Raw genomic sequence first — 25,409 nt, 5'->3', positions numbered from 1 at the left:
GTATTGTCATTCACATTTTACTGTGTGTGTTACTTCCACGTGTAAACAAAATCGTTGAACTGACAGCTTTTAGAAATGAAGTTCCCTTCCAACAAACTGACAAGGAAAACATAGTATGTACACCCATACTGAGTGCTGTTATTTTATGTTACTTAAACGCACATGCGGTTTCTATAAAAAAAAAAAAAAGACAAGGCGGCGCGATTTATTTTAAGACGTGGCATTCCCCAACTGCTATACACACAGCAGCAAACAGGAGGCAAAATACAGTTGTATTTTGAAAGGGGCTAATTTAAAAGTCACTGCCTGTATTGTCATCAGGCGCGCAACACCCATTGGACTCACAGGGCTTCAGCCCCCCCCCCGTCGTGTGTGGCAGCCCGGGATGAGACACCTTCCCGGGCAAAAAAGCAGCCGCACCCGAGCACTTCACAGGTCTTTAAAAGACCATTTGCATGTTAATGAGGCCTCGCTGTTGTTTCACCCCTTCTAAGAGCCCCTGCAGCTCCACTCTGCCTATTGCTTAAAGTTCAGCCCCCCCCCGAAATTTTTGCTCAGCCCCCCCCGAAATTTTTGCTCAGCCCCCCCCGAAATCTGGCTCTAGTTGCGCTTCTGATTGTCATTCACATTTTACTGTGTGCGTTACTTCCACGTGTATACAAAATCGTTGAACTGACAGCTTTTAGAAATGATGAAGTTGCCAGATAGACTTCCTTCCTCTGTGGAGTTGCTGTCACCCCAATAACGTCTTTGCACATCCTCTGATCTAACGTGTATGAATCATTATTTTGAGCAATTATACAGATAGGGCTGTAGTGCCTAGAAGTGTCAGTGAGCTGTATCAGTAATATGCAGAATGTATTGTATATTTAAACCAGAACTGTTTACTCCTTTCATGATGTCATCTCGAGTGGTGCTCCCCCCACCCCCACCCCAGGACAAAAGAACTGCATGCCACTTCCCGTCTTGTCACCAAGAACGTGTGAGGTTTTCGTCACGGAGTGTGATTCGCTCTAGCCCTAAAGCAGCACCCTCTCCCCTCTTAAAGTGAGATGGCTCTTCTGTGGCTGTGAGGAGGGAGACGGGCACACAGTGACTTTATTCAGCGGGAATTCCCTGCAGCCAGAGTGCAATCTACTGTGCCACTGAAGGAAGGGGCGAAGCAAAGGTGGATAGCGGAAGTGTCACAGATGTCAAGCATTTGCAATGCAATAGGTCTCGCAGTTACGAGAGTTACAGCTATTGGCATTGTAAATAACAATGCCTTGTATTTATGTTTTTAAAACAAAACTAAAAGGCATTATTATTTGCTATGTCAATAGCTCAAACAAGCGTAAATGAGAGACCTATTGCATTGCAAATGCTTTTTTTTTTTTTTTTTGCATGCAGCACAATTACAACACGGGCCCAGATACAGCTAACATATAAGAAGCTTCTAGCAGGCGACTGTGAAGGCCATAAACCCCCCCCCCCCCCCTTTCAGTGCGAACACAAGGGATTGTAAACATCAAGGGGCCTTCATGTGGAGCTCAAAGACCTCATAAATCAGGTGCTTATCTCTGGGAAGCTCATTCCTTAGCTGCCCTCTAAGCAGGGACAGGAAGGCAGGATTACGGTTCCAGCAACAAACAAGCATTTGCAATGCAATAGGTCTCGTATTTACACGAGTTTAAGCTATTGGCATTGTAAATGACAATGCCTTTTATTTAGGTTTTAAAAACAAAAATAAAAGGCATTGTCATTTGCAATGTCAATATCTCAAACTCGCGTAAATGCGAGACCGATTGCATTGCAAATGCTTGTTTTCTTATTGCAATCCGAAAAAAACTTCAACTGAACTATTTTTTAAGGAATGTGGGTTTATCTTTTTTTTTTTTAAGTTAGTATGTGACTTTCATATAGATCTACAGCATCTCTTTATCTAAGGGTCCAATTCACTAAAGGCCGATATAAACATTTTAAAATCCAAGCTAATTGTAGATTTCCAAGTGTACTTGCAAGCAAATAATTTAGGCACAATGTGTACAATTCACATGTGTAAATTTGTCACAAATGAGAACATTCAATTTTTCATCAAGTGAATCGTTGTTCCCCTTGAAGAGCCCAGTTTCTTTAAATCTCCATTGACAATGGGGATGTTTGCACCTTTTCCCTTCCTGGAGACACATTTACTCTTGCTTTAACAAAAGCAAATCTGCCTGTGGTTCTGGGTGAGGAACTGTGTACAATTGGTAGGCATGTAACTGCAGACCGATCCATTTGTAGGGGTCTATCGCCATCTCAGGCATTGTCTTCCCTGAAAGACAAGGAAATCTCTTCCCCTTTTGCTGACAGTGTAGTTTTGTGGACTATCAAGTTAGTAGTACGAAAAAAATTAGAATCGCGTCCTAAGTTTCCTGCAGCAAATTTCATGGGCTTTTTCTTGTACTATTTCTACTGCCGACAGTACTGGAATGAATAACTCATGGCAAGACAGAGTGAGTACTGGAAAGAGAGGATGGCTTCTGCTAATCCCTGTGCCAGACGGCACTGCCCGAAGTACCCACTGTTGTTGTCGGTGTTCAGCACCCATGATCATAGGGGTACTGAAGAGAACACAGCTTCCGCTATAACCTGTGCCAGACAGCTGTGCCATAAGTGCCCGCTGCGTAGTGTTCAGTACCCACGATCATAGTATACCACTGGGCGAATCCTTCAGCTGTGCCCAGCAAGCACTAGGCCTTTGGCCAATATCCCTACAGCACCTCACTCACTCAGGTCTGCTCAAGACTTCCCTTGAAATATTTTAGAGAGTTGTATAGGTCCTGAAGACCTTTTGTTTTTGACTGGCAGCAAGTGTACAGACTCCGTGGTCACAGAGATCATTACTGCATACTACACTTAAGGCAGTAGATTTGATATTTTAGCGGGCCGAAGTACAGAAAAGTAGAAGAGGTTCCAGCTAGCTCCCACTATTAAGTGAAAATGTGGGAGAGTAGGTGAAGCAAATATTGATGAACAGAATGACCTCAGGACTGATCTGATCACCAATGGTCATTTTTTAGATTCGGGAAAGTCAAAGAATTTTTGTCTTCCATGCTGTTGAAAATAGGTAGCAATTGGGCGGGTGGAGGTGAATGGCTAGGGTACAGGTAGGTGATGTATAAAGCGCCGAGAAACAGTCTTTTATGTTTGGGACCAGTGCTTTTCAGCAAGCTCCTTGCTATAAATGTATAAATGAGAGAAAAAAAGTTTTGAAAGTCGGGTATTGGTTGTCCTGGTTGGTCATGCAGTTTTAAAACTCCTTGTGGAACATAAATTTGGTACCTACGAACTGCCAACATAATTTCCATTATCCCTGCCGTATATACACCTCTAGAGATGGCAGTCACTGAAGTGGTCTCTTGTAAGTTGAACAAACTGTTGGCTTTACACACAAGGCAGCAAGGAGATTCTGGGCATAGAACTATTGAAATCGAACCAAAGCAACATAAAAATGACTTCATGCCAAGCATTTTGCACAATGTATCTAAACGAGGATATATAAAGTAGGCATTCTTCAAACATGTAACACAAGCCAATCACCCAGTTGGAGGGCCAATATAATAAGAGGTGGATTCATCATCTTGAGGGAATCCTTAGAGTGAAACAGATGGGGTGGGGGGAGGCTTTTCTTCTATAGCCTCTTTTTGAAGGAGCGCTTGTAGCGCTTACCCAGGACGCGAAGATGCTCTTTATTTAATGAGGCTGTTGCGGGGTGGGATTTTGAGAGGAAATGTGAGACGTTCTAGGCTGTCCTTGTGGCGAACCACTGCTAAGACCCACTTGTCAGATGTGATTTACTGCCAGCGTGAGAGAAAATCCTGGAATTTCCCCCAACAGGTGTTGTGTGATCTGGGAGGGAAGTGGAGGGAGTCAATGTTCAGTGGCAGAGGTCCCCGTTGCCAGAGCCCACTTTGCCCCACCACCGGTGTTATTTGGCCCTGAAGGCCCCCCTGATGTAGCCTTGTGGCGTGTACTGCTGATAGGCCTGCTGCTACTGCCTTTGATAGGAAGAGGTGGGCTCGGGAGATGGGGTTTTGATACTGGCACTCTATTAGTACATCAGTAAGGAGTCTCTAGGGGTGGAAGTCTGGAGGGCACCCTTGGTCATTGCAGTGTCAGTATCTTTTAAAAAACATTTCTCTAGCATTTGGTCAACCTGGGACCAGAAAACATGTTCTTTTTCAAAAACAGGGTGAGCAAATGCTCCTGAACTTTGGCCCTAAGACCCAAAATGTGTAGTGCCGGATTAAGACATTACTAGTGTTACCTCGAGCAGTAGTATTTGTAGCGTCCAAGGGAAACTGATGGTTGCATTTGAAATGGTTCTACACTCTTCCACTAACACCTTCTCCTCTGCTTAAATTAGTCAGGCAGGTGTTTTAGGAGCTAAATTACCTCATTCCAGTGTGCTCTGTCGTACCTGAGGGTAGGACGACAGATTTACCGATTCTTCAGTGGGTGGAGGCTCTGACTTCCACCCTTTTCCCTGCAGCATCACATATTTTACTCTTTTTCTTGGGCGAGGAGCATCACCTGTGCCTTGAGAGAGTTACCATGCTTAGGAGCAGTATAGACCACCAGAGAACATGGGAAGACCCGACCTCTTATGTCTGGAGGGTTTTTGGCATAGGGTTTATCTTTTTTAATATTAGCCTAGGTGTCACCACCCTGGCTTTGACTGGTTCCTTGAACGTGTCTTTGAACATGGGCAGACATTGCACTATCCACAGTGATTTGGATAAGGTTTCCCCAAGGAGTTTGTTGTACTCATGGATAAAATGCACATCTATCTTGTGGAAAGCGTCAACCCTTAAGATAAACATATGGTAGGTGGTTGTCTCATCTGGAAGTAACCACTACGCTGTAGGGGGGGGGCGCTAGAGAGTCCATAGCGGAATGGCTGCCTCGTGAGACAGCTCCGCCGACCAGGCTCGAATAACGGCTAAAAAGGAGCGATGGCGGGCTCACATCTGCCTTCTGCCGCCAACTACTGACGTCGGAGGAACAGGGCTCGGAATGCGTGAACCAGAGGAGGGCCGCCGACGAGAGATTGCTGAGGAAGCGGCATAATTCCCCGAGCCGCGGACGCGATGTCCGATGAATCCAAGATGGCGGCGCCATGCGGCGGTTGGAGCACGGACGAGTAGCGGTGAACGGCGGCTCCCGCGAGGCACAAGCCTGGCGAGCACAGATGTCCAGTGTGGAGCTCACGTGCGAGTCAGAGGCCTGTGGCAGTGGCACCATGGCACACAACGGACCCCGACGCCGCTGCCTAACCCACGCTGTGGTATGCGGGTGCGGCGGGGGACTGCACGTACACGGCCGGCGTCGATCACCCGGACGGGCCGGGAGACACTGTGAGGTGGACGGCCTACCCCAGACGAGGACCCGCGGTGTGCTGGCCGGGGGCCGGATTGCCTGCGGACACATTAATCGCGCTGAGCAGGCGGCACACGTCCCACGATCCGCACATGGTCGACTGCGGGGGAGGCAACGTGGACAAGAGGAGCTGGGAGGTCGTGTGGCTCACCCCTGTGGAGGCTGCCCTGCGTGTGCTCACTGCACCCGGTCCTCCTTACATAGCATACGGCGCCCGAGAGGTATGTGGAAACAGGCAAGCTGTGGTGGCTGCGGTGCACCTCTGACCACGTAGGGTGCGCGCGGGTGGGCCAACGGCTGGCGCCGCCGGAGTTCCTTTGCTGGGCCAAATCGCGGTTGGGCTGGTGACATCGTGGCCCTGGAGGACCGCTGAGCCCGGGGTTGGTCGCTGTCATCGCTGCTGTTGCTGGGGGTGACCCCGCCTCCAGGGGATCTTCTCCGGGCCTGTGGGGCTCCTGGCTACTGACGACTGGTGTGGGCTCCTCGGACTGGCGGCTGCGGCAAGGGAGACCCCCTGTGCGATATCACGATGGGGAAACCCGATAAAACACAGTCAAAGCTGCCATTTGAAGGCAAAAAGCCCGCGAAGGAGCAGTCGACGGTGACGGCGCAGGGGATGCCCGTGGACGCGTCTGCGGGTATGGAGGGAGTGCTGCAGGCCATACAGCGTAGCTTGCAGGACATCAATGGCAAGCTCGACACTATCACACTGCGAGTGGACAACATGTCAGCCAAATTAGATGGCCACGGATTGCGCCTGGAGGAAGCAGAGTCACGCATATCGGCGGTGGAGGACGAAGCACATGGCACGCAGCAGCAGTGCACCGAGATGGAGAAGCTGTTGGAGGTCATCCGCAACAAGGCAGAGGATTTGGAGGCGCGCTCACGGCGCAACAACATCCGCGTCGCGGGCATTCCAGAATCCACCAACACAGGGAAAATGGAGACCTATATCGAAGAGCTGATACGCAGCGTGTTCGGCACGGAGCATCTATCAGCTATATTTGTTGTGGAACATGCACACAGGACCCTCGCCCCACGCCCGAAGCCGGGGGCGACCCCCCGGGTGGTCGTCGCCCGGATCCTGAACTACCGTGATCGGGATACAATCCTGAGGCTGGTTCGAGAGGAACGGAACATCACGTACCAGGGCAACAATTTGGATTTCTTCCTGGACTTCACGTTGGCAGTTCAAATGGCGCGCAAAGAATTCAACCCAGCAAAGAAGAGGCTCCGGGAGTTGAATATTGATTATGCCATGCTCTATCCGGCAAGACTTCGCGTGACACAAGATGGCCGTCAGACGATCCTGCAGACGCCGAGGGCAGCTCAGGAGTTCCTCAAGAAGCTCGGGGGCAGGAGGAGAGACCGACGACCGGTAGAGCAGAGACAGGAAGCCGACATGGATGCGAACCTGGGTTGAGATGCCTGGGGTGTCAGGTTGGTTTAGAACTGGTAAGAACTATGCATATTTTATTATGGGGGTCTGCTCCGCTAACTCCTGCTGGGACTAGATGGCAGCCGGACCGGGTCGGGGCGCGCTGTGGCTGAGGCATCTGGCAGCGGAGTTGCGGGATGCGATGGGCCATCCGGATTTGGACCCCCCGTACTGTGCCAATTAAACTAGAACTGACTACCTTTACATGAGCACAACGTGTACCGAGGGCGAACGATGGATTCACACATGTTGCCCGGCTGCCCGGCTGTCTGCACTGTGGGATTGTCTTACCATGCGGGATGGGCTGCGGGGATGGCCCCTGGGGGCTCTGTTGTCCTATCACTCCATTGTGTTGGGACGGTGCACTGGCTGGCCTTGGGGGTGTACGACATGGCGGCTAACTCGTGACAATGTGCTTGTTGAGCTTACCAAAGTCCACGACCTGTACAACGGGCGGGCCAAGTGCTATATGTGATGCCTAGCATGTGTAATCAATTGCCTGGTCACATCCATCTCAAGGGATGTAGTGTTGGGCTCTCGGTGGATTCCCCGAAGCGGGTGCTCCCCACTCTAAGTTAAAAGATGTTGTTCTCTACGGGTAGGGTATGGCTTTGGCATGGTTGGGTTGCTGAAGTGGGAGGGGGGCGGGTGTTTAAATGTTGGGGGGTATATTGCAGGTTATGGTGCATGAGAAGCATGGCTGAGCTCCGGTATTGCGTCAGGTGGTATGATATCTCGGATCGAGTTACCACTGATTGCTATGGTGTGCGGTAATATCGGGGTGTTGTTAGAACTCTACAATGTGTCCGATGGCTAGGAGGAAAGAACATGATACACCTTTAAACTTACTGACCTGGAATGTGAGAGGACTAAACAACCCTAGAAAGATTAGGCAGCTATTTGCATATCTAGATAGGCACCACATCGACATTGCTCTTTTACAGGAAACGCACCTTGCACCGGCCCCCCCAAGTCAAGTGGGTACAAGGTGGGCAGAGGTCATAAAAAGCTTCTCCTACTCATCTTATTCCAGGGGGGTTCTGATACTGATTAAAAAAGGGACACAGTTCGAAGTGATAGACACTACTACGGATGATGCAGGGAGGGTTGTCCTCATCACAGGGGTACTACGAGGGCAACAAATAGCGTTACTGAACACATATGCCCCGAATGTGGACGACCCGGACTTTTACCACACGATATGGCGCACACTGGGTAAACTCCCTGACATTCCTGTGATATGGGGGGGCGATTTCAATCTGGCACTCAATGATCAGCTTGATAGGTCGGAGGGCTCAACGGAACCACACAAGAAGGCGCTGAGTAAGCTAAGGGAAGTGTTGGTAGACAGACACTTAACAGACATTTGGAGGGACAGACACGAGGGGATCCGGGAAGCCACCCACGTTTCAGCAGCGCATGGTAGTTGGTCTAGGCTAGACTACTGGGTGGGTTCGGCCGAGGCATTGTTGTGGACGAGTTCCATTACGCACCTACCACGAACGCTCTCGGACCATAACCCGGTACTGTTGCCCTTACAAATCCCACATTACACGCCGCCGCCTTATAGCTGGAGGTTTAATGCACGGGCCCTGCTAGATTCAGTTTATACAGACACTATACATAAGGCCATCAAGGAATATTTCGACATCAACACCCCTGCGGTGGATGACCCGGGGCTCCTGTGGGAGGCATTCAAGGCTACTATCCGAAGGGTGTGCCTGAGCACCACTGCGGGTATCCTCAAAGATATTAGGCACCAACTGAATCGACGTGAGGTTAAATTGCGCGAACTGGAGTCGGAATATGAGCGGACACACAACACAGGGATACTGGGAGACATCAGGGTAGTACTATCGGAATATCAATCCTACGCTGAGGATGAGCTTAAATATATCACCAAACGCGCGACTGCAAGACAGTATGGTGAGGGCGGTAGACCTGGCGGGTGTTTGGCCGCTAGGATCTGCTCGGGATTCCGCCCCCACACTGTGCGGGAGGTGAGGGACCCCACAGGGTCGCTCAAACGCGACATGCAGGGCATATTAGGTGAATTTATGGCTACCTATGCGGCATTATACTCCTCACGCCCTACAGAGCCTCCAGAGGTGATTGAGGAGTACCTAGAAGACATCGCAATTGCATGGCTGTCGGACAGACAGCGGGAATATTTATCGCTCCCGATCACGGAGGAGGAGGTGACGGAGGTGATCAAATCCCTGCCAAATGGAAAGGCCCCGGGCCCAGATGGATTCACGTGTGAATTCTACAAGGCGTTTGTGGACCAACTGGCGCCACATCTTGTTGACATGTATGGAGACGCCCACGAGAAACAGAGGCTGCCACCTACGTTGCGCGAGGCAATGTTGATTGCATTATTGAAACCGAACAAAGACCCGGAGCAATGCGAGTCGTATCGACCGTTGTCCCTTATTAATGTGGACACTAAGATCCTGGCGAAGCTTCTTGCCAACCGATTAAAACCGCTGATGCCTAAATTGATTTTACCAGATCAATCTGGGTTTATTCCGTCCAGATCTACCACGCATAACACCCGGACACTCTTCGCCCTATCACATTATCTGCTTCCTACCACGAAGGCGGCGGCGATATTACTAGATGCTGCCAAAGCTTTTGATTCCATTGAATGGCCCTATCTGTATACCATACTGCAACGTATGGGCTTTCCCCCGCTCTTCCTGCAGGGGGTGGCGCTTCTGTATACAGAACCGACGGCACGGATAAAGGTTAATAGATACGTTTCCGACCCGATCAAGATCGCGAGAGGCACGCGGCAAGGTTGCCCGCTGTCTCCGCTACTATTTGCGTTAGCGCTGGAACCGCTGGCGTGCAAAATCAGACAAAAACACCATTACTCGGCGCTCCAGTTCCCACAGAGGCCGCTTCATATCTCGCTGTATGCCGACGATATGACGTTGTATGTGAGAGAGCCGGAGGTGAACCTAAGCCCCGTACTGCGAGAATATATAAAGTTCGGCCAGCACTCTGGTCTCACTATCAACTGGTCAAAATCGATGATCATACCATTGACAGACACCACGGATCCCTGTCCAGTGGATTTTCCGCTGGAATGGCAGTCGGACCCGGTGAGATATTTGGGGGTCTGGTATCACCGAGACCCAGAGGTGGTGATACGCACAAACTATGGGCGGGCGATTGAGACCTTAGAAGGTAAAATAGGGCGCTGGATCCAGCTGCCATTATCATTGGCAGATCGTATAGCCATTGTCAAAATGGTCGTTCTCCCCAAGCTATTGTACCTATTTAATAACATTCCGATTAAGCCACCGGCGGAGGTGTGCCGTAGAATCTCAGCCATGGTCCTCCGCCTTATATGGGGGGGTAAGCAAGCTAGGATAGAAATGCGTTCCCTCACATTACCATACGCCCAGGCGGGATTTAGGGTCCCGGATTTTCTGCTCTACTATCTTTGCGCGCAAGCACAATATGCGCATTACTGGTATCACCCGGTCCCATTTCTGACACACACCGCTATCGAAGAAGGGGATGCACACCCAGTCCCACTAAGTGCTATTATAACGCACAGGCGACCTCCATTGCATACTCGGGACATCAACACGATAGACACAACCAATAGAGCTTGGCACACCATGGGAGAGAAAGCACACAGGCTGCCCCTTTATGCGCCGGCACTACCGCTGCAGCATCACCCTGAGCTCTCCGTTACTCAGGAAAAGGTCGGCATGGATTTGCTTCGACAGGTTGGCCTGACCACCATGGGGGACTTATACGAAGGTGGTGCCTTTAGGACACACGAGGAACTGACATACATAAGCAACCAGACACTACTGTTTACATTCACATACTACAGACTACAGAGGGCGCTGCAGAAACTGTACCCCACATACCCAGAGGAACCGCCCCCATCGAGTGCCTTACAATTGGTGATCGCAACACCGACTGCCGCTAAATTGGTGTCTAGATTATACGTAGCGATGCAGACAGACATTGCCGACACGACACACACGGCGCTGGAACGTTGGAATGGTTGCCTGCTGAGTCCCTTGTCGGAGGAGGACTGGGGGGTGGCATGTGCGATTACTGGGATGCTGACACCGAATGAGAACCTGCGCATGCTGCATTACAAATACCTCCATCAGACGTATTATACCCCAGCAAGACTTTATAAGTATGGGTTGAGGGACGACGCTAAATGTCAGCGCTGCGGGGTAGATCCGGCAGACTTCATACACTTGGCATGGCACTGTGGGGCGGTGGCGGAGTACTGGCAGAGGGTGGTACATATATTGGGTGACATGGTGGGCACGCACCTCGAATGCTCGGCTAATACATGCCTGCTGGGCCTATTGCCGGGAATAAGGGCTACCAAGCGCAAATTCTGCCTAATTGCACTACTAATTGCTAAGAGACGGGTGTCGTTATGTTGGGGTGGCCGTATGGAGCCCAGGGTCAGGCAATGGCTTCAGGACTTGACTTATTGCAGAGACACGCTGCAAACGTACGAGGAGGAGTTGCCCACAGGGTCCAAACTCAGGGACTACTGGACATACCTGGTTCAATACTTACAAACACACCAACCTGTGTAAACTTTCTTACTGCAAGGTAACCTCGGTCAAGATGACATAGGAGGATAAAGATAATTATTGCATGCTGGATGAAGGATGCTGATGTGCCATGACCTGTATTTTGGTTTACATGTTACCACTGTATGTTCTGATTACATGCTATTAAAATTCAATTAAAAAAAAAAAATAAAAAACAAAAAAAAAAAAAAACCCTCTACGCTGTATAATGATCCAGGTCAGAGTAAGCACGGGAATCATGTCGGGCAAACTGTCACACACAGGGCATCATAAACAGGGTGATGGATGGAATGCTTGAATTAATCTCTGCCACTGGCAATTGCTCGGGTCGCGTTTCAATTCATTGTTTGTCTCCCACCAAGGCACCCCAGTTTGGCCCCTGCCATATGCAAATCAGTATTGATCCTGCTCCGGAGGGAACAATTCAGCCTAAACTGCCAGGCCAGGTCCTCCTTGAACCGGCACACAAGAAATTCAGGACCGGTTTTGCGCTTATTATGGCTAATCAGCCAGGTATAGCTTGTTTCTAGTGCCACAGTGAGCAGGGGATCCATGTCTGGACATCCCCTTCACATCCACAGCATCAAAAACAAGTTGATGGATGGAATACTGGAATTATTCTCAGCCACTGGCAATGGCTTGGGGCCACAGTTGAGGAAGCGGACCCCTCCTCCTTTGTGAATGTCAAAAAAGAAACATATTTGTTGGAAAGCATGCAGTGATCCAGAGGACTACTGCCAACTATCAAACAAACTTTAAAAAACAGAAAAAAGAACAAAAACGTTTTTTAAATGCAGACATGTTTCCAGTTAGGAAAACAGGCCGCATTTTTACAAAAACATACAAACGCACAAAAAAAAGATTTACTTAACTGAATGACAATCACAGACATAGTCTCCTGACCTGGTAGGTCACCATCTCTGTGATGTCCACCAGTCAGAGTTGGTCACAATTAGTGACGTACCTCATTAATATAAAATACAGTAGGCCACATTTTGACCCACGCCTAATCAGAATATAGCGAATTGAACTATTAATATAGGTTTTTCATTAAATTCTTAAATGGATGCAAAAATTATGGTCACAAATTGCGACCAGATTTTTGCAACATGAATTATTACATCGGGTCATTACTTTCTAACACTCACTATGCTTTTGATAAATACCGTGAAATAGAATTTCATATGCCACTCCTCCCATCCGCTCCAGGTTGTAAATACAAATTTTAGAGTAGGAGAGTTAATAATACAAAAACTCCAATAATACCAATCAAAATGCATACACTGCATGGAGTGCTATTAAAAGTGTCAGGGTATTGTATGCTACAGGGTAGAGACATGACTAGAAGCTGTTTATATAAAAACCTAAATCTACTAAATAAGCAATTGATCTGAATTTGGACAATGGCAGCGAATGAGGAATAAAGAATCCTGTGTGGTTTCTAACTATTGTTCTACAGGTGAACACACCACTGAAGAGCCCAAAAGCAGCCAAATGCCGTAAGACAGTAGATGCTTTCTGGCCTTGTGTGAGAGGCAAAAAGTTATAAAACTCACATTGCTACCATCACAGACAGGGGCCAAGTTCTGTTGATGGCCATGTGGTCTGTTGGCCTACATTAAGACCAACACATAACCAACTAATTCTGATAATCATATAATTGTAATAATACTCTAAATATGGCCCCATGTAAATAATAAGGATACAACTCAGTTCAATTCCTCTAGAGAGCACAAATTAATTGCTTACAAAAAGCCAATCATGGCCTTGCGTCCTTGAAGTGGATCTACCTGGTGATAAAGCTTATTACCTGGTCTAACTGATGGTTTCTCTAATAGGTCGGAATGTCAGTCGCTACTCTCAATCTCTCATTAGTGTTGGCCACACCTGCATAATGTCTACTTCTAATTTGAGCTGAAGAACACAACTCAAGCCTAAACAATATTATGATGCATTTCCTTCCACCAGGCATAGTCAGGCAACCAAACCACAAGAGAATTAGTGCAAGGCAGAAGAGGCAAAATGGTTGCATGAACAAACTTTCTTGAACCTTGACCATCTCAAAATAACAAAAAATGCCATGCTCGGGAAGATCAACTACTTATCAATGCCTACACAATGTGCCAAGTAACAACTGGTACAAGACCGAACAATTTCAGTTCTAGAGCCTGGGCCACTATACAAAAGCGAGCTGAAAAGATCACATATACAACTGTTTGTGAAGAGAGTGGAGTTTCTGCACTGAATAAAGGGTACAGGCATTGAAGCCAAAATAAAGACACAAAAAAAATACAACAATAAGATTAGGCATATTACCTCAGCTCCTTCAGATCTTCTTTGAATACCTAAAAAGGAAACAGAGTTTGATCCAAAAAAGAAAACAAAGTTTATGCAGAAATACAGTTCAAAGGAAAACAAACATTCATCAACAGAATAACAGGGGGTTAGCGAAAAACTACAGCTCAAATGTATATTTTCTGAAGACAGTTCTAAATAAACCTATAATAGAGAAACATCCATTAGTCTATAAGGAAGGTACAAATAATTGCAACTGTCACATAAAAGGAAACAACAGTAAAAACATTTTTAAATAAGTGGGTAACTTACCAGCAGTACGTGGTAGTGCATTTAGATCCGTAGAACATGAATGGGCATGAAGACTTTATAGTGCTACGTACCAAATTCTAGCATAGACATCCAAACCTATCCCCAGGATCTTCCTGGAGGCTAGATCATTTCCCAGAGAATGCAGCACGGGGGAGGATGAGGGGGGGGGCGGGGGGGGGAGGGGTTCAGAGTACCATAGATGGAGCCACAATCAAGAAACTGCCAATTCTTTTAATCGTTAACCAGGGAAATCAACCTACCGGGTGATAAGCAACGCTTTACAAATCCACATAACATAAGTGATAGTAAATCAACGTAAGGATTTCCACATTTAAACGGCATAACTCAATGGGAAAATAAATCATTGATATGCTATGAATGTCACAGTACGCAGGGCCAGTCTTGAATGTTCTACTTCAACAGACAATTAAGTAGAATTGAAAGCTTTACTGTATTATACCCTGCTGACATGTCTAACAACATGCCTAAGAAAACAGACAATGACACCATCGTGAACAGTTTTATGGCATAGCTTGTTGAACAAATACATTATCACCACTATATCCATCTAGATCAGACAGGTGTAAAGTGCTCTGGGTTCAGTTTGTCCGGCAGCCTGAGACACATTAACTTCCTGAAAATGGCGAAGCGTGAAGGAAGATGGGCTAGTAGCAGGAGTCAGACTATTAGAGCTAAGCCAGTTCAAGAAAGAGGTCAATATATTGACAATTTTCTGGGCTTAAAGAGAAAGAGGGCTTTTAATAAAGGGTCTGCTCATAACATTGAAATGTTTCATCTGATAATTATAACCATGAGAGATTTGAGTGGAGTAGGGAAGACTGAGGCGGGGTGGGGTAACATCATCTCCATTTACATGCCAAAGACATCCTAAAGTCTTAGCCAAGGATGTTTTCTCGCCCATAATACAGTGTCCAGAAAGAGCAAGTTGGCATGACTCAAGAAGTAGCAGTAAAGAGCAAGGAACCTGCTCCTTTCGAGGGGTCTTTCTGGAACAAGTTTATGATGCGTGGACCTTGAGCATTTAACTAACAATTCCCTTGACCTGGAAATGGTGGGAGAAAGAGGATAATTCAAATCTTTTACAACTGCCCTTTCCTGGCAACTTTGTTTGTGGTGGAGCGTAAGGAAGGTTCAGGACATAGAGGGTTGGTAGGTTACCAGCCCCTCTGTTAAAGTGAATTGGGCCTAACTTATTCCACTCGCCCTAAATCGGAAAATTTGGGGAATATACGTTCATTTCATTTTTACATTTTGCAAATTAAATTCACGAAACAGGATGTGATGGTTCACAAATTTTCCATCCTTAGACAAACAATTATGGCTGGCTAGACGTAGTTTCCAACACACTGGATGTACCCTATCCCCATTCAGATATGGAATGCTCATCTTGACTTACATGGCCCCTGCACTATTTTTTCAACAAGAAGGTTCACAAACTGGTTGGCTGATTTCTGACCCAAATAAATGCTGCCAGTGAAAAAACACTAACAGGCCATCTGTTAAAAAAAACAGTGTAATCAACAAGAGTCAAAAGTCATGATTTACGATTTAAAACAGCAGACATATACAAAAGTCTTAACCCCCTTCAAATCAGCTCGGAAACCTTTTTGAAAGCAAATTCATCATAAACTAATTAATGGATTTACACCCATCCAAGGAAAGCATGCTTTCTGAGCAAAGTTCTTCGCTCATGCATAAATCCCTTCAGTGGTTCAGGTTGTAGGTGTACGTAAAAATTCCAATGGAAGCTAAAAAGGAAAAAATTTTTTTGGGAAACCCACCTTAATCTGTTTCGCCCTGTGAGGATCTACATGAAAACTTACATACCTCACCTTAGCTGGCAGACTTACTAAGCTTTGTGCACATCTGTCCACGTGGTCAAACGTTATAGGCAAATAAAAAAATGCCTTTTCAATGGGAAGTGCATCTAAACGGTAGCTAAACAGTGGCGACTACCACCCTCCTATTCTCATTTTTGCACCCATTAACCATACACAACACATACTATTCACCCCTCCACCCCCGCTGCAGTGACAGAATGAAAAATTATGCCTCCCCAGCATAAGTGGGCCTTCTATATCTCACAGATATTTATTGGTCTTGGGCTAAATGGGGGGCCTCCTGAAGATTTGAGGACCCCCTGAAGGGTTAGTGGACCCTGTGTAATGCCCTGCCCCACGTGTTATTCTACTAATTATATCCATGAAAGAGGAACCTCCACTCATCCCCACTCCATGCCACTCCGTGTCACTTCACTCCACAAAACTTTACTCCACTCCTTTCTATGCCACTTTATGCCACTCCACTCTATGCCGAGAACAAAAAACAAGGGAGACCCTACTCACAAGGAATTAGGGTAGTCTAAATGTAAGTTCCTGTGGTATAATAAAGTAAATAATGATAATATTTATATGCGCAAACGAAATAAAAAAAAGAGTTAAAGTCGGTATCCAAAGGGTAACAAACCATATACTCCTTGATTTCTGGTAATAACGATCGTTATTTATGTATGTAATAATGCAATTATTTACAAATAAGCAACAGAGGAACAGTGCGTAGTGTCCCCAGTGAACATGAAACCTAAGATAAATACCTTTGAATGATTTTTTTTAACTTTGCTTCACGTATGATTTAAAAATCAAACTAGTTACCAAATAATACAAACGATGATTAACAGTTGAAAACTAAATGCTATAGCAGTCTCTGAGATGAATTGATTTGTTCAAATTTTCAACTATTAGTCAACAGTTGAACAAAGCCAATTAGGTATCAGTTAGCGTTCAGTACAATTAAACCAGTTTAATTTTGTGTACTGTAAAATGCAAACCGAGCGCATTAAAACCAACTTTCAGTTTTTTTATTAGATTCTTTTAAGCCAAGCATAAGTTAGGCCTTGCTCCCAAATCTTGCACATATTTGACTCTTTAAGTGGTGAGGCTGTGCTCTAAGGTGATGACAGATTGCTTGAGTCCAAGTCTTTTTTCAGGTGATATTGTTATGATCCAGACAACTTTGAGATATATCAATATAGAAGGCATGCTTTCAAGGTCAAGTTTGGTTCAGTAGTTCAAACTCCAGTCGGATTTGATCTTGTGAGGCAAAGATGAGAAGATGAAACAGCTTCCTAAGTAAGGTACATTGTGCTGTGTGCAATCAATTACCAAATTGTAAAGGGTAGGCCTCTAGACTGTATAAGTGTGCTAGTAGAAATTTCGCTTGTCACCTCTAACAGGAGTTTTAAAGGGGGACATTACATATTTCCACCCAGTTTGTTAAATGCATACAAAATAGGGGGATTTTGTACACCATGTTTTGTAGATGTACTTTTGAGGGAACATCATGCTTAAACTCTTAAATATGAGCAGGAATTTGCCTCTTGGATGCTTTCTCCATTCAATCTACAAACACTTGTGCGTCAAAAAAGTTAACACAATGATTTTGGACTTTGATAGACTCATTTCCAGCATGTTGTTTGTTCAATAGACCTCAAAAGCATTCAATGTATGTTGAAGACGCATTTATATCTCAAAATAGCAGCAGCATCCGAAGCCTAAGCAGCCACTCTGACCGTTTAATCAACAGGGTGTATAGTCTGTACTAGTGTCGGAACTTCGATATGTCAGAGACCCTTGGCAGGTAAATTCTTCATGGGGTACCCTTGAAGCACATACCATACAGTGATCAGCTACCAAAAACTTTAATTGTAAGTAGTCCCTAGAGTGTACCCCATGGGTACAGATTTCCTACATGAATTGTAGGTTAGTCCTTTCTTCTTTACCCAATCCTGCCCATCTGTTACTCTTCTGTGTCACTGTAGCGTCGGATGTTTCTGTTCATTCATACTGATCTTCAGATAGGGAGGGCCTTCAACCCTCTGTTATGTACATTACTTTGTGTTCTTTTTGATTATTGCGCAGACTTTAACTCAAGTAGTGCATTTTACATGATGATTTTTAGTTTGCGCACAACAAAGCAATCTTGATTTGCTAATTCTCTATTGTGGCTGGCACACTTGCGCTGCACTGGAAATCCTTCCCAGTACTTATATCAGATGTTATGTTAAATTAATTTATACAGCGCAACGAATACCCGAGGGTGTCTTGGCGCTGATAGCTAGGCATAATACGGGAGCATGGTGTAAGAGACAGATTACAAGTTTAAAGCCAGGTTTTGAGAAGCTTTCTAAAGGACAGCAGCGAAGATGCGGATCTGATAAGGGGAGGAAGAGTGTTCCAAAGTCTGGTGGCTCCTGCGTGGAAGCTGCTGCCGCCCCCCCAAGTTTTCTTCAATCTAGATGGTGTGACTGTATAGGTACCCAGAGATCTAAGGTTTCTGTTAGCAGTGTACCATGAGATGGTATTTTTTTAAAAATGTGGGCCTATGCCATGAAGGGACTTGAAAGTAAGGCAGAGAGTTATACATTTGATGAGATTACTGACAGTAGGCCAGTGTAATTCTTTGAATGGCCAGGGAGAGAGACTGATGTTTTGGAAGACTGAGCAGTACCCTGGCGGCTGAGTTCTGCAAAACCTGCAATTTATTGAGGTATTGTTTCTGCAGATTCATGTATGGCCATTACAGTAGCCTATATTAGATAAAATGAGGGAGGAGATAACTGTTTTTCTGGCACTTACTGGGATATAAGGAAGAACTATTCTGATGATTCTTAGTGTATTATAGGAAGTAGATATGATGGAATTAACTTGTTTACTGAAATTAAGTTTGTCGCCCAGTATCACTCCCAGGCTTTTAACCTTGGTAGATGGAGTAGAAGTCGGCCCATCTGTGGTGGCCAACAGCCGGGAGTCCAAAAGCAAGGATTGTTTCCAAAGAACATCACTTCCATCTTCTCTGAATTTAGCTTAAGGCAATGTCTGTCAATCCAGGTGCAGATTTCTTTCATTCAAATGTGAAGCATCAAACGCGTATTGTTGGCCTTATTTGCCGCCGAGACCACAATTTATGTGTCATCTACGTAGGTGTGAGATAGACCAAAAGATTGAATCAGCGGGGCAAGCTCTGCCACATATAAGTAGATTAGAGAAGGATTTAGCGAGGACCCCTGCGGCACTCCACACGGCAGTGAGAAAGCTTTTAATTATAACTTATCTAATGTCACAGGGTTTTCCCTATTGTTTAGGAATGATCTAAACAGGTCTAAGGCTGCTCCTTTAATACCCATAGTCTCAAGGCAATGGCATAGTGTTGAATGATCCACCGTATCAAAGGCTGTGGATAGGTCTAACAGGATCAATGCTGCATTTCCTCCGTCACCAAAAATAGTTTTAAGGTGGTCTGTGGCTTTGATAACCCCTGTCTCAGTGCTGTGTTCTGATCTAAAGCCAAATTGAGTTGTATGTAACAAATTATGTTCCTCCGTGAATTGTGTGAGTTGGGAATTCATGATTTTTTCAATGATCCTAGCCAGGAAAGGAAGTCTGGAGATAGGTAAGTAGTTAGACAGAATGTCGGGGTCAAGGTTAGACTTTTTTTTTTTAGAAGAAGAGGAAGAATGCATGCCTTCTTCCATGCTGTAGGAAATATACCTGTTAGAAACATGGAGTTGAAGATGCTGACTAAGCACTTTGCTATAGGGTCATACATTTGTTTGAGCACCGAGGGAGGGCGTGGATCACTCAGGGATCCTGTTTTAGTAGGCAGAATAAGATGTTCTACCTGGGTTGTAGAGACTGAACTAAAACTGGTCATGTCAGAGTAGGAGCGTTATTTACTAAAGTTTGTGAGACATAGGGTAATGATTCCCCGATGCACTGAATATATTTAGGCTATCTATTTTTAGGTTTAAACCTATAATAACTGATAAAACCCCACCAAAAGGAAAATAGCCATCACCGGCGTAAATATATAAACAGTGAAAAAACACCTTTGCAACCACAAACTAAGTGCCATTCAAAGAAAGGAAAAGATGAGTGAAAGAGTCATATTTATTTCTTCCTGAAAGGGCCAATACAATGTAACTTTGTTATTCAAGGTAGCATCGAGAAAGACTAGGCTAACATTATTCTGCTGGAGTTTTGTTGTTTAGAGATGTCACTAAAACATGGTTTCTTCCTTCTGCTTTTTTCAATTTTGTGGTCTTTGGTCTAAAAATGCAGTGTTTATATGCATGTTTTAGGTCTTATTTAGTTATTTTATAAACTGTAGAGAATCAGGAAATATCAAAATCATATTTGATATTTTGGTTACATTTGATTTCACAGATAGGTAAAATGTAAATTGATACTTGTATAGCGCACTACTCACCGCAAGGGTCTCAAGGCGCTTGTACGAATACCGCTGTGGAACCCATCCTGGCTTTCCCTGTGAGGCGTCCACTCCTGGGCACCCCCAAGGTGGAGGCCAGGCATCCTTAGCGTTGTGGGGGCCGTTGTGGAGATTAAGCAAGCTATTGCCCAGAGTTGCAGAGTGGGACTCCATGATTGGAATGGCACCGAGGCGAGAATTATCAGGTCCGTAGAATCTTTGAGCCCAAGACCCACCGAGGCGGGGAATTGAACCCTGGTCCCGGGCTAGACTTCTGCATCAGGGTCTGCCGCTCTAATCATTGAGCCACACTTCTCCATGGCTGGTTTCATAAGAATCTTTCCTAATATGTACCATCACATTTACCCACAGACAGAGAATGGGTGAAATCTTTTGATACACCAGCCCCCTTTTCTAGTGAGTCAGTATTGATTGTAAGTGAATTGCCAAGTACCCCAGGCTTTATACACTCAATGCAAGATGTAGTGACAGGTATATGTGAAAAATAATGTTGTCACCAAGCATCTGAGATAGTGGTGAAAACATGACACCAGACGTTTGGTAAACATGGAATGCAGTGTCACTTGGAATGCTGCTGAAAAAAGTTCCTACCAAGTTCAATAAAGACTGGAGTGATATTGTTTGCATTTGCAGTAATTCAGCTAGGTATATGAAAAAGTTGTATGATGGCCTGTCAAAAATCGATACCTGAACTGAAGTGCTTCCCTTAAAGAGATCCTGTCACTTGCTAGATGGTATGCTGAAAGCATCTTTACATTCTTCGGAGATATTGAAGAATGCTATTGACTTTGTAGTCCATTCTGGTGCAGTAAAAATTTATTTGGACCTCATACACCCTGTGCACATGCTATCTATAACTATGCACTATCCATGCAGAAGGAAAGCAATAATTAAAATTAAATTAAAATTCCATAAACACCGGAAAAACACTGTTTCTGTTGTTATCTAAAGGCTCGAAAATGTGTAACAACTGATAAACACGGTTTTTTAAGGTATCGAAAAAACTGAAAAAACTCCACCAAAATTGACCAAAAATAGAAACTGAAAACAGGAAAGCCTAAATATATTATAAATATGCTCCACCTTGTTCCAAAAATAATGGGTGACGTCGTCACAGAAGTGTTTGACTACTGTTACATCCTTTGGCTACCGACACTTTAGTGAATTTGTTAATAGCTTTAAAAAGTTCCCTGGGTGAATTATTAGACCATTCTATTTGAGCTGTAAAATAGCTTGTTTTTTATTTGACCAATAGACTTTTGTGTTTGGCCAGAGCGTGTTTACAAATTTCCTTTTATTGCGTTTCATAGTTAAACCTCCATCTTCTCTCCTGTTGTCTGCATTTTTGTTTTTCTAGTCAGAGCGCCTCGGAGTACCAACGCTCTGAGGGCTTAATTCTCTTATGTTTGTTACGTTTCCAAGGGGCGAATTGTGAGAGGGCATGGTTAAGCCAGCTCGAATAGTCCTGAGTACCTGTTTCGGGATCAGGTGAAGATGAGGGTAAGTCCTCCGAGAGTTGAGCTTGGAGTTGACTGACGTTTATGCTCTTCCCTGCTCGATAGAGGGTAGGACCTTTGAGCAAGCTGGTAGTAGGGATTTTCTTGGTGTCTCTAAGCTTGAAGACAATGGCAGAGTGGTCGAACCAAGGGAGAGGTAAAACCTCAGGACTTGCAACCAGGTCATGGTTCCTAAAGATGGCTTCCAGTGTGTGGCCAGCAATATGGATAGGGGTCTGTATCAACTGGGTAAGCCCAAAGTTATTCATAGTCTCCAAAAGGTCTCTAAAGTGTTTTTCTTCAGTTTGGTCAAGATGGAAGTTTAGGTCTCCAAAAATAGTCAAGTCAGACTTACAAATCAAACCTTCAAGTAGTTCACTAATGGAATTGAGAAACCTATTTCTCGGGCCAGGTGGGCAATAAATAAGTAGACATCTAAAGGATTTATTTTTGGTTACTTCAAACCAGTAAGATAGGGCTTCATAGTCTTCATTTGATTGGGTGACGAATTTGGCTTTGATCTGGTCCCTGTAAATAAGTCCAAGTCCCCCTCCTCTTTTTAATGGTCGATCAGTCTAAAGATGGTAAATCCAGGATGGACTACGGTTATAAGATCAGGCGTGGATGAGCAGTTAGCCCAGGTTTCAGTAATAAACAAAAAATGTCAAGCTTCTGAGAATCAATGAGAATGTTCATTTCTGTGGCATGTTTGACCAAGGATCGGGCATTCACTAGTGCACGCTGGTATAGTGGAGGAGAAAGGCAAGGAGAATATTTAGACTGAGGTGTATGGGAGTCTAATGGTGGGCCGGTTGTTAACGGTGAATAGCCACATACTTCACAACTAGCCCTATTACCCATCCAGAGGGAGGCCATATCAAGACTAGGGCAACCTTGAGTGCAATCCTTAAGGTAATTTAACTGCTTACTTGTATATCTGATGTTCATCTACCGTTCTAAGCTAAAACTGCCAGGGGTCCCGGCGTTGGGCACAGTCCAGGCACGGACAGATGCAGACGGGCTTGCCTGTGGCGCGCCAGCGGCGCACCCACTTCTGGCCCAGCCTGCTAACTTTATAGCCAGTGTCAAAAGAAACACTGGATTGCAACCTAACCGGAAGACTCATATAGGTCAAGTGGGAGGAGCTGCTACCCTCCGCACAATCGGCAGGAACTGCCGCGGCAGACCGGGAAAGCAGTAAGGCAGAATACAGGAAAGAGGGAAAATTTAGAAGTTACCCTGAACGTATTAAAAAAAATATATGAATGCAAATTTTAAAAACAAATTAGCAACACGTCTCAATGCTCGACTCAGCAGAGTCAAATTGGCTGAATAAAATCATACAGCATGCCGCTTACCAGCCGGCTTTCCGTAGAAGTAACTGTTAGAAAAGAAAGCTGATATCAAACGGTTTAAATAAATGTTGTAAACAAGCCTTTGATATTAGAGTACCTGTGTACGTTTAAATAACTTCTTGTAATACAATGGAGGCACAGGACCTTCATTGAAAAATCCCAAAGATTAAGTGTTGTGCCAGTTAAACGCAGGCTTGCGGAAGCTTCAGCGGTTCACAAAAATCAAGTCAGGGCGACTTCAGATGCACACCAAAAGATGTTAGAGACAAAATCTGGAGGCACAACAATTGTTAGTGTCTTCCTCTGTAAACGTAAAACAGTCAGAACGCTTTTCTTATTAAAGAGTAATTCTGCTACTGCAGTCTCTTCAGTAAAGTGCTGGGACTCACAGATTACATATTGTGGTACACCAAGGTTTATGCAATTTTCTTCATAGAGCAGATGGAGGTAACACTCAGCCACAGACTATTACCAAACACTTCTCCTTACAAAAGGCCAGGCCTATTGGCTTTTCCAAGGATTGTTTAACTTTGTTCAAAAGTCTTCAAACCAAATTAAATTTCTTTTTTAAAAGTGCTGCTTCTTGAAGCAATGCAAAAAATTATAACTAAATGAAAATGCTCTCCCCTCTTCACTATTTGTGGCAAACAAAAAAATCCATAGCTTAGTTATTTACTTTGCTTTTGCCTCACTACGACACTGTGAAAAAAAAACCCTGACAGTTGATGTGTCCAATGACAATTTCTAACTACTCTAATATTTTGATTAAAAAAAATAGACAAATTATTGTGTTGTGGCCTTGTATTGGAATCAAAACAGTTTTAGGATGTTAACAAAACGAAGCATATTAAGTAGAGTATATATCATAATGTTTTATTAAGATAATGTTTAACTATTATCTATTAAAAGTATAAATATTTCTTAATTCATCAAAAATTACTAATGTATATAAGTATATAAAATACTTACATCTTGTTTAAGAGTAGACATTGGAAGTCGAAGGGCCTCCTTTATAAGAGTGTATAGGCCCGCAATGATGAAACTGAGCTGCTCCTCTGACACAGTTTCATTTTCAGAAATATTCTTCACAGATTCCTTACAGTCCTTCCCTTCAAGTGCACCCACAACAGCTGCCAGAAATGTAAGAGTTTTAGTCAGCCTTATTTAACAGCAGCCATAATCTCCTTACTTAATTCCAAACCATACCACCCTGTAACTGCGAAACCCTCGAGTCCCAGCAAGAAAAAGAGGAAAAATCAACAACCAATAAACAGGCATTGTCTAGGCATATAAACACCCGAAAAGAAATAGCACAGCCTTTTCTCTATGAAACTATCGCTGGTAGCAACACAAAATGAAAAAGAAATAAATAGTCGTGAAATCTGATCTAACATAGACAACATACGACCTCATAAAGGCAAATAATTTGGATAAAGTACAAAACAATGTATTCAAGTGAAAATCACAGGTATCTAGTCCCAACTATACCCTACGTGTAAGGACCTTTTTGCTCCTGGGGTGGAGCGTCGCTTCCGTATGTGACAGGCAGGATAATCCTCACATCTGTGTCCTTAATAAAATTGAAACTTTCCTTCATGCTCACTAGGATATTTAAATTTTATGAGGAAATTTCTGTGTCAGCAAGAAAATACTAAATAGAATGAAAAAAGTATTTTAGGGAAACATCGGAGTCCCATCACCCACCGAGGTGGCTTGCTTCATCATTTGGGATAGCCACTCCACTGCACGCCCTTATTAGATCAAGGGGCTGCAAGCTTCTCAAAAGAAGAAGGGAGTTGAAAGAGATGTTTCCATCAGTGTGATATCAAAATGAGATTGTGAGAATATTCAGAAGAGTGATGGTTGCAGTGCTATTGTGATTGCGTGAAAATGAAGTGATGTTAAAATTGGCTAGCAGGATACTGACCAATTTTATTTAATGCTACCCTGAGGCCAAAGCTAAAACAGTGCAAATACAGTTTAAAAGAATAACTGTTGTAAGTCCAAAAGGAGAAGGTCTACATGTTTCACCCCTAGGTTATTTTGATCCGGGCTTTCGTCAGGACCTATAAAGATGAATATTGCCACTGCAAAAAGTGAACAAAAAGGTGTATGCACGAGTCTCAATCTAAAGCAGTTGATACCATACAACCTGCCAGAACCTGTGAATCCTGAATGTGGTAAATCACAGGAGAATTGGACTCATACCTAAAATACA

The 25,409-nt window shown here is 44.6% G+C and overlaps 1 protein-coding gene across 1 annotated transcript in view; it reads right to left on the bottom strand.

Moving 5' to 3' along the window:
• The window catches only part of COMMD5 (COMM domain containing 5), a 178,196-nt gene that overhangs the window by 87,371 nt on the left and 65,416 nt on the right, over nt 1-25,409 (bottom strand). The window contains exons 2-3 of the mRNA XM_085608039.1: nt 24,161-24,321; nt 13,744-13,772 (exon numbers count right to left, since the gene is read on the bottom strand). Of these exons, the coding sequence (XP_085464165.1) occupies nt 13,744-13,772; nt 24,161-24,321 (190 nt within the window). The remainder of the gene's footprint in view (nt 1-13,743; nt 13,773-24,160; nt 24,322-25,409) is intronic.

The sequence above is a fragment of the Triturus cristatus genome, chromosome 5_2 (assembly GCF_964204655.1).
Source record: "Triturus cristatus chromosome 5_2, aTriCri1.1, whole genome shotgun sequence".
Lineage (NCBI taxonomy): Eukaryota > Metazoa > Chordata > Amphibia > Caudata > Salamandridae > Triturus > Triturus cristatus.
The sequence above is the reverse complement of the archived record's forward strand: the minus strand, read 5'-3'. Positions and strand labels throughout refer to the sequence as shown.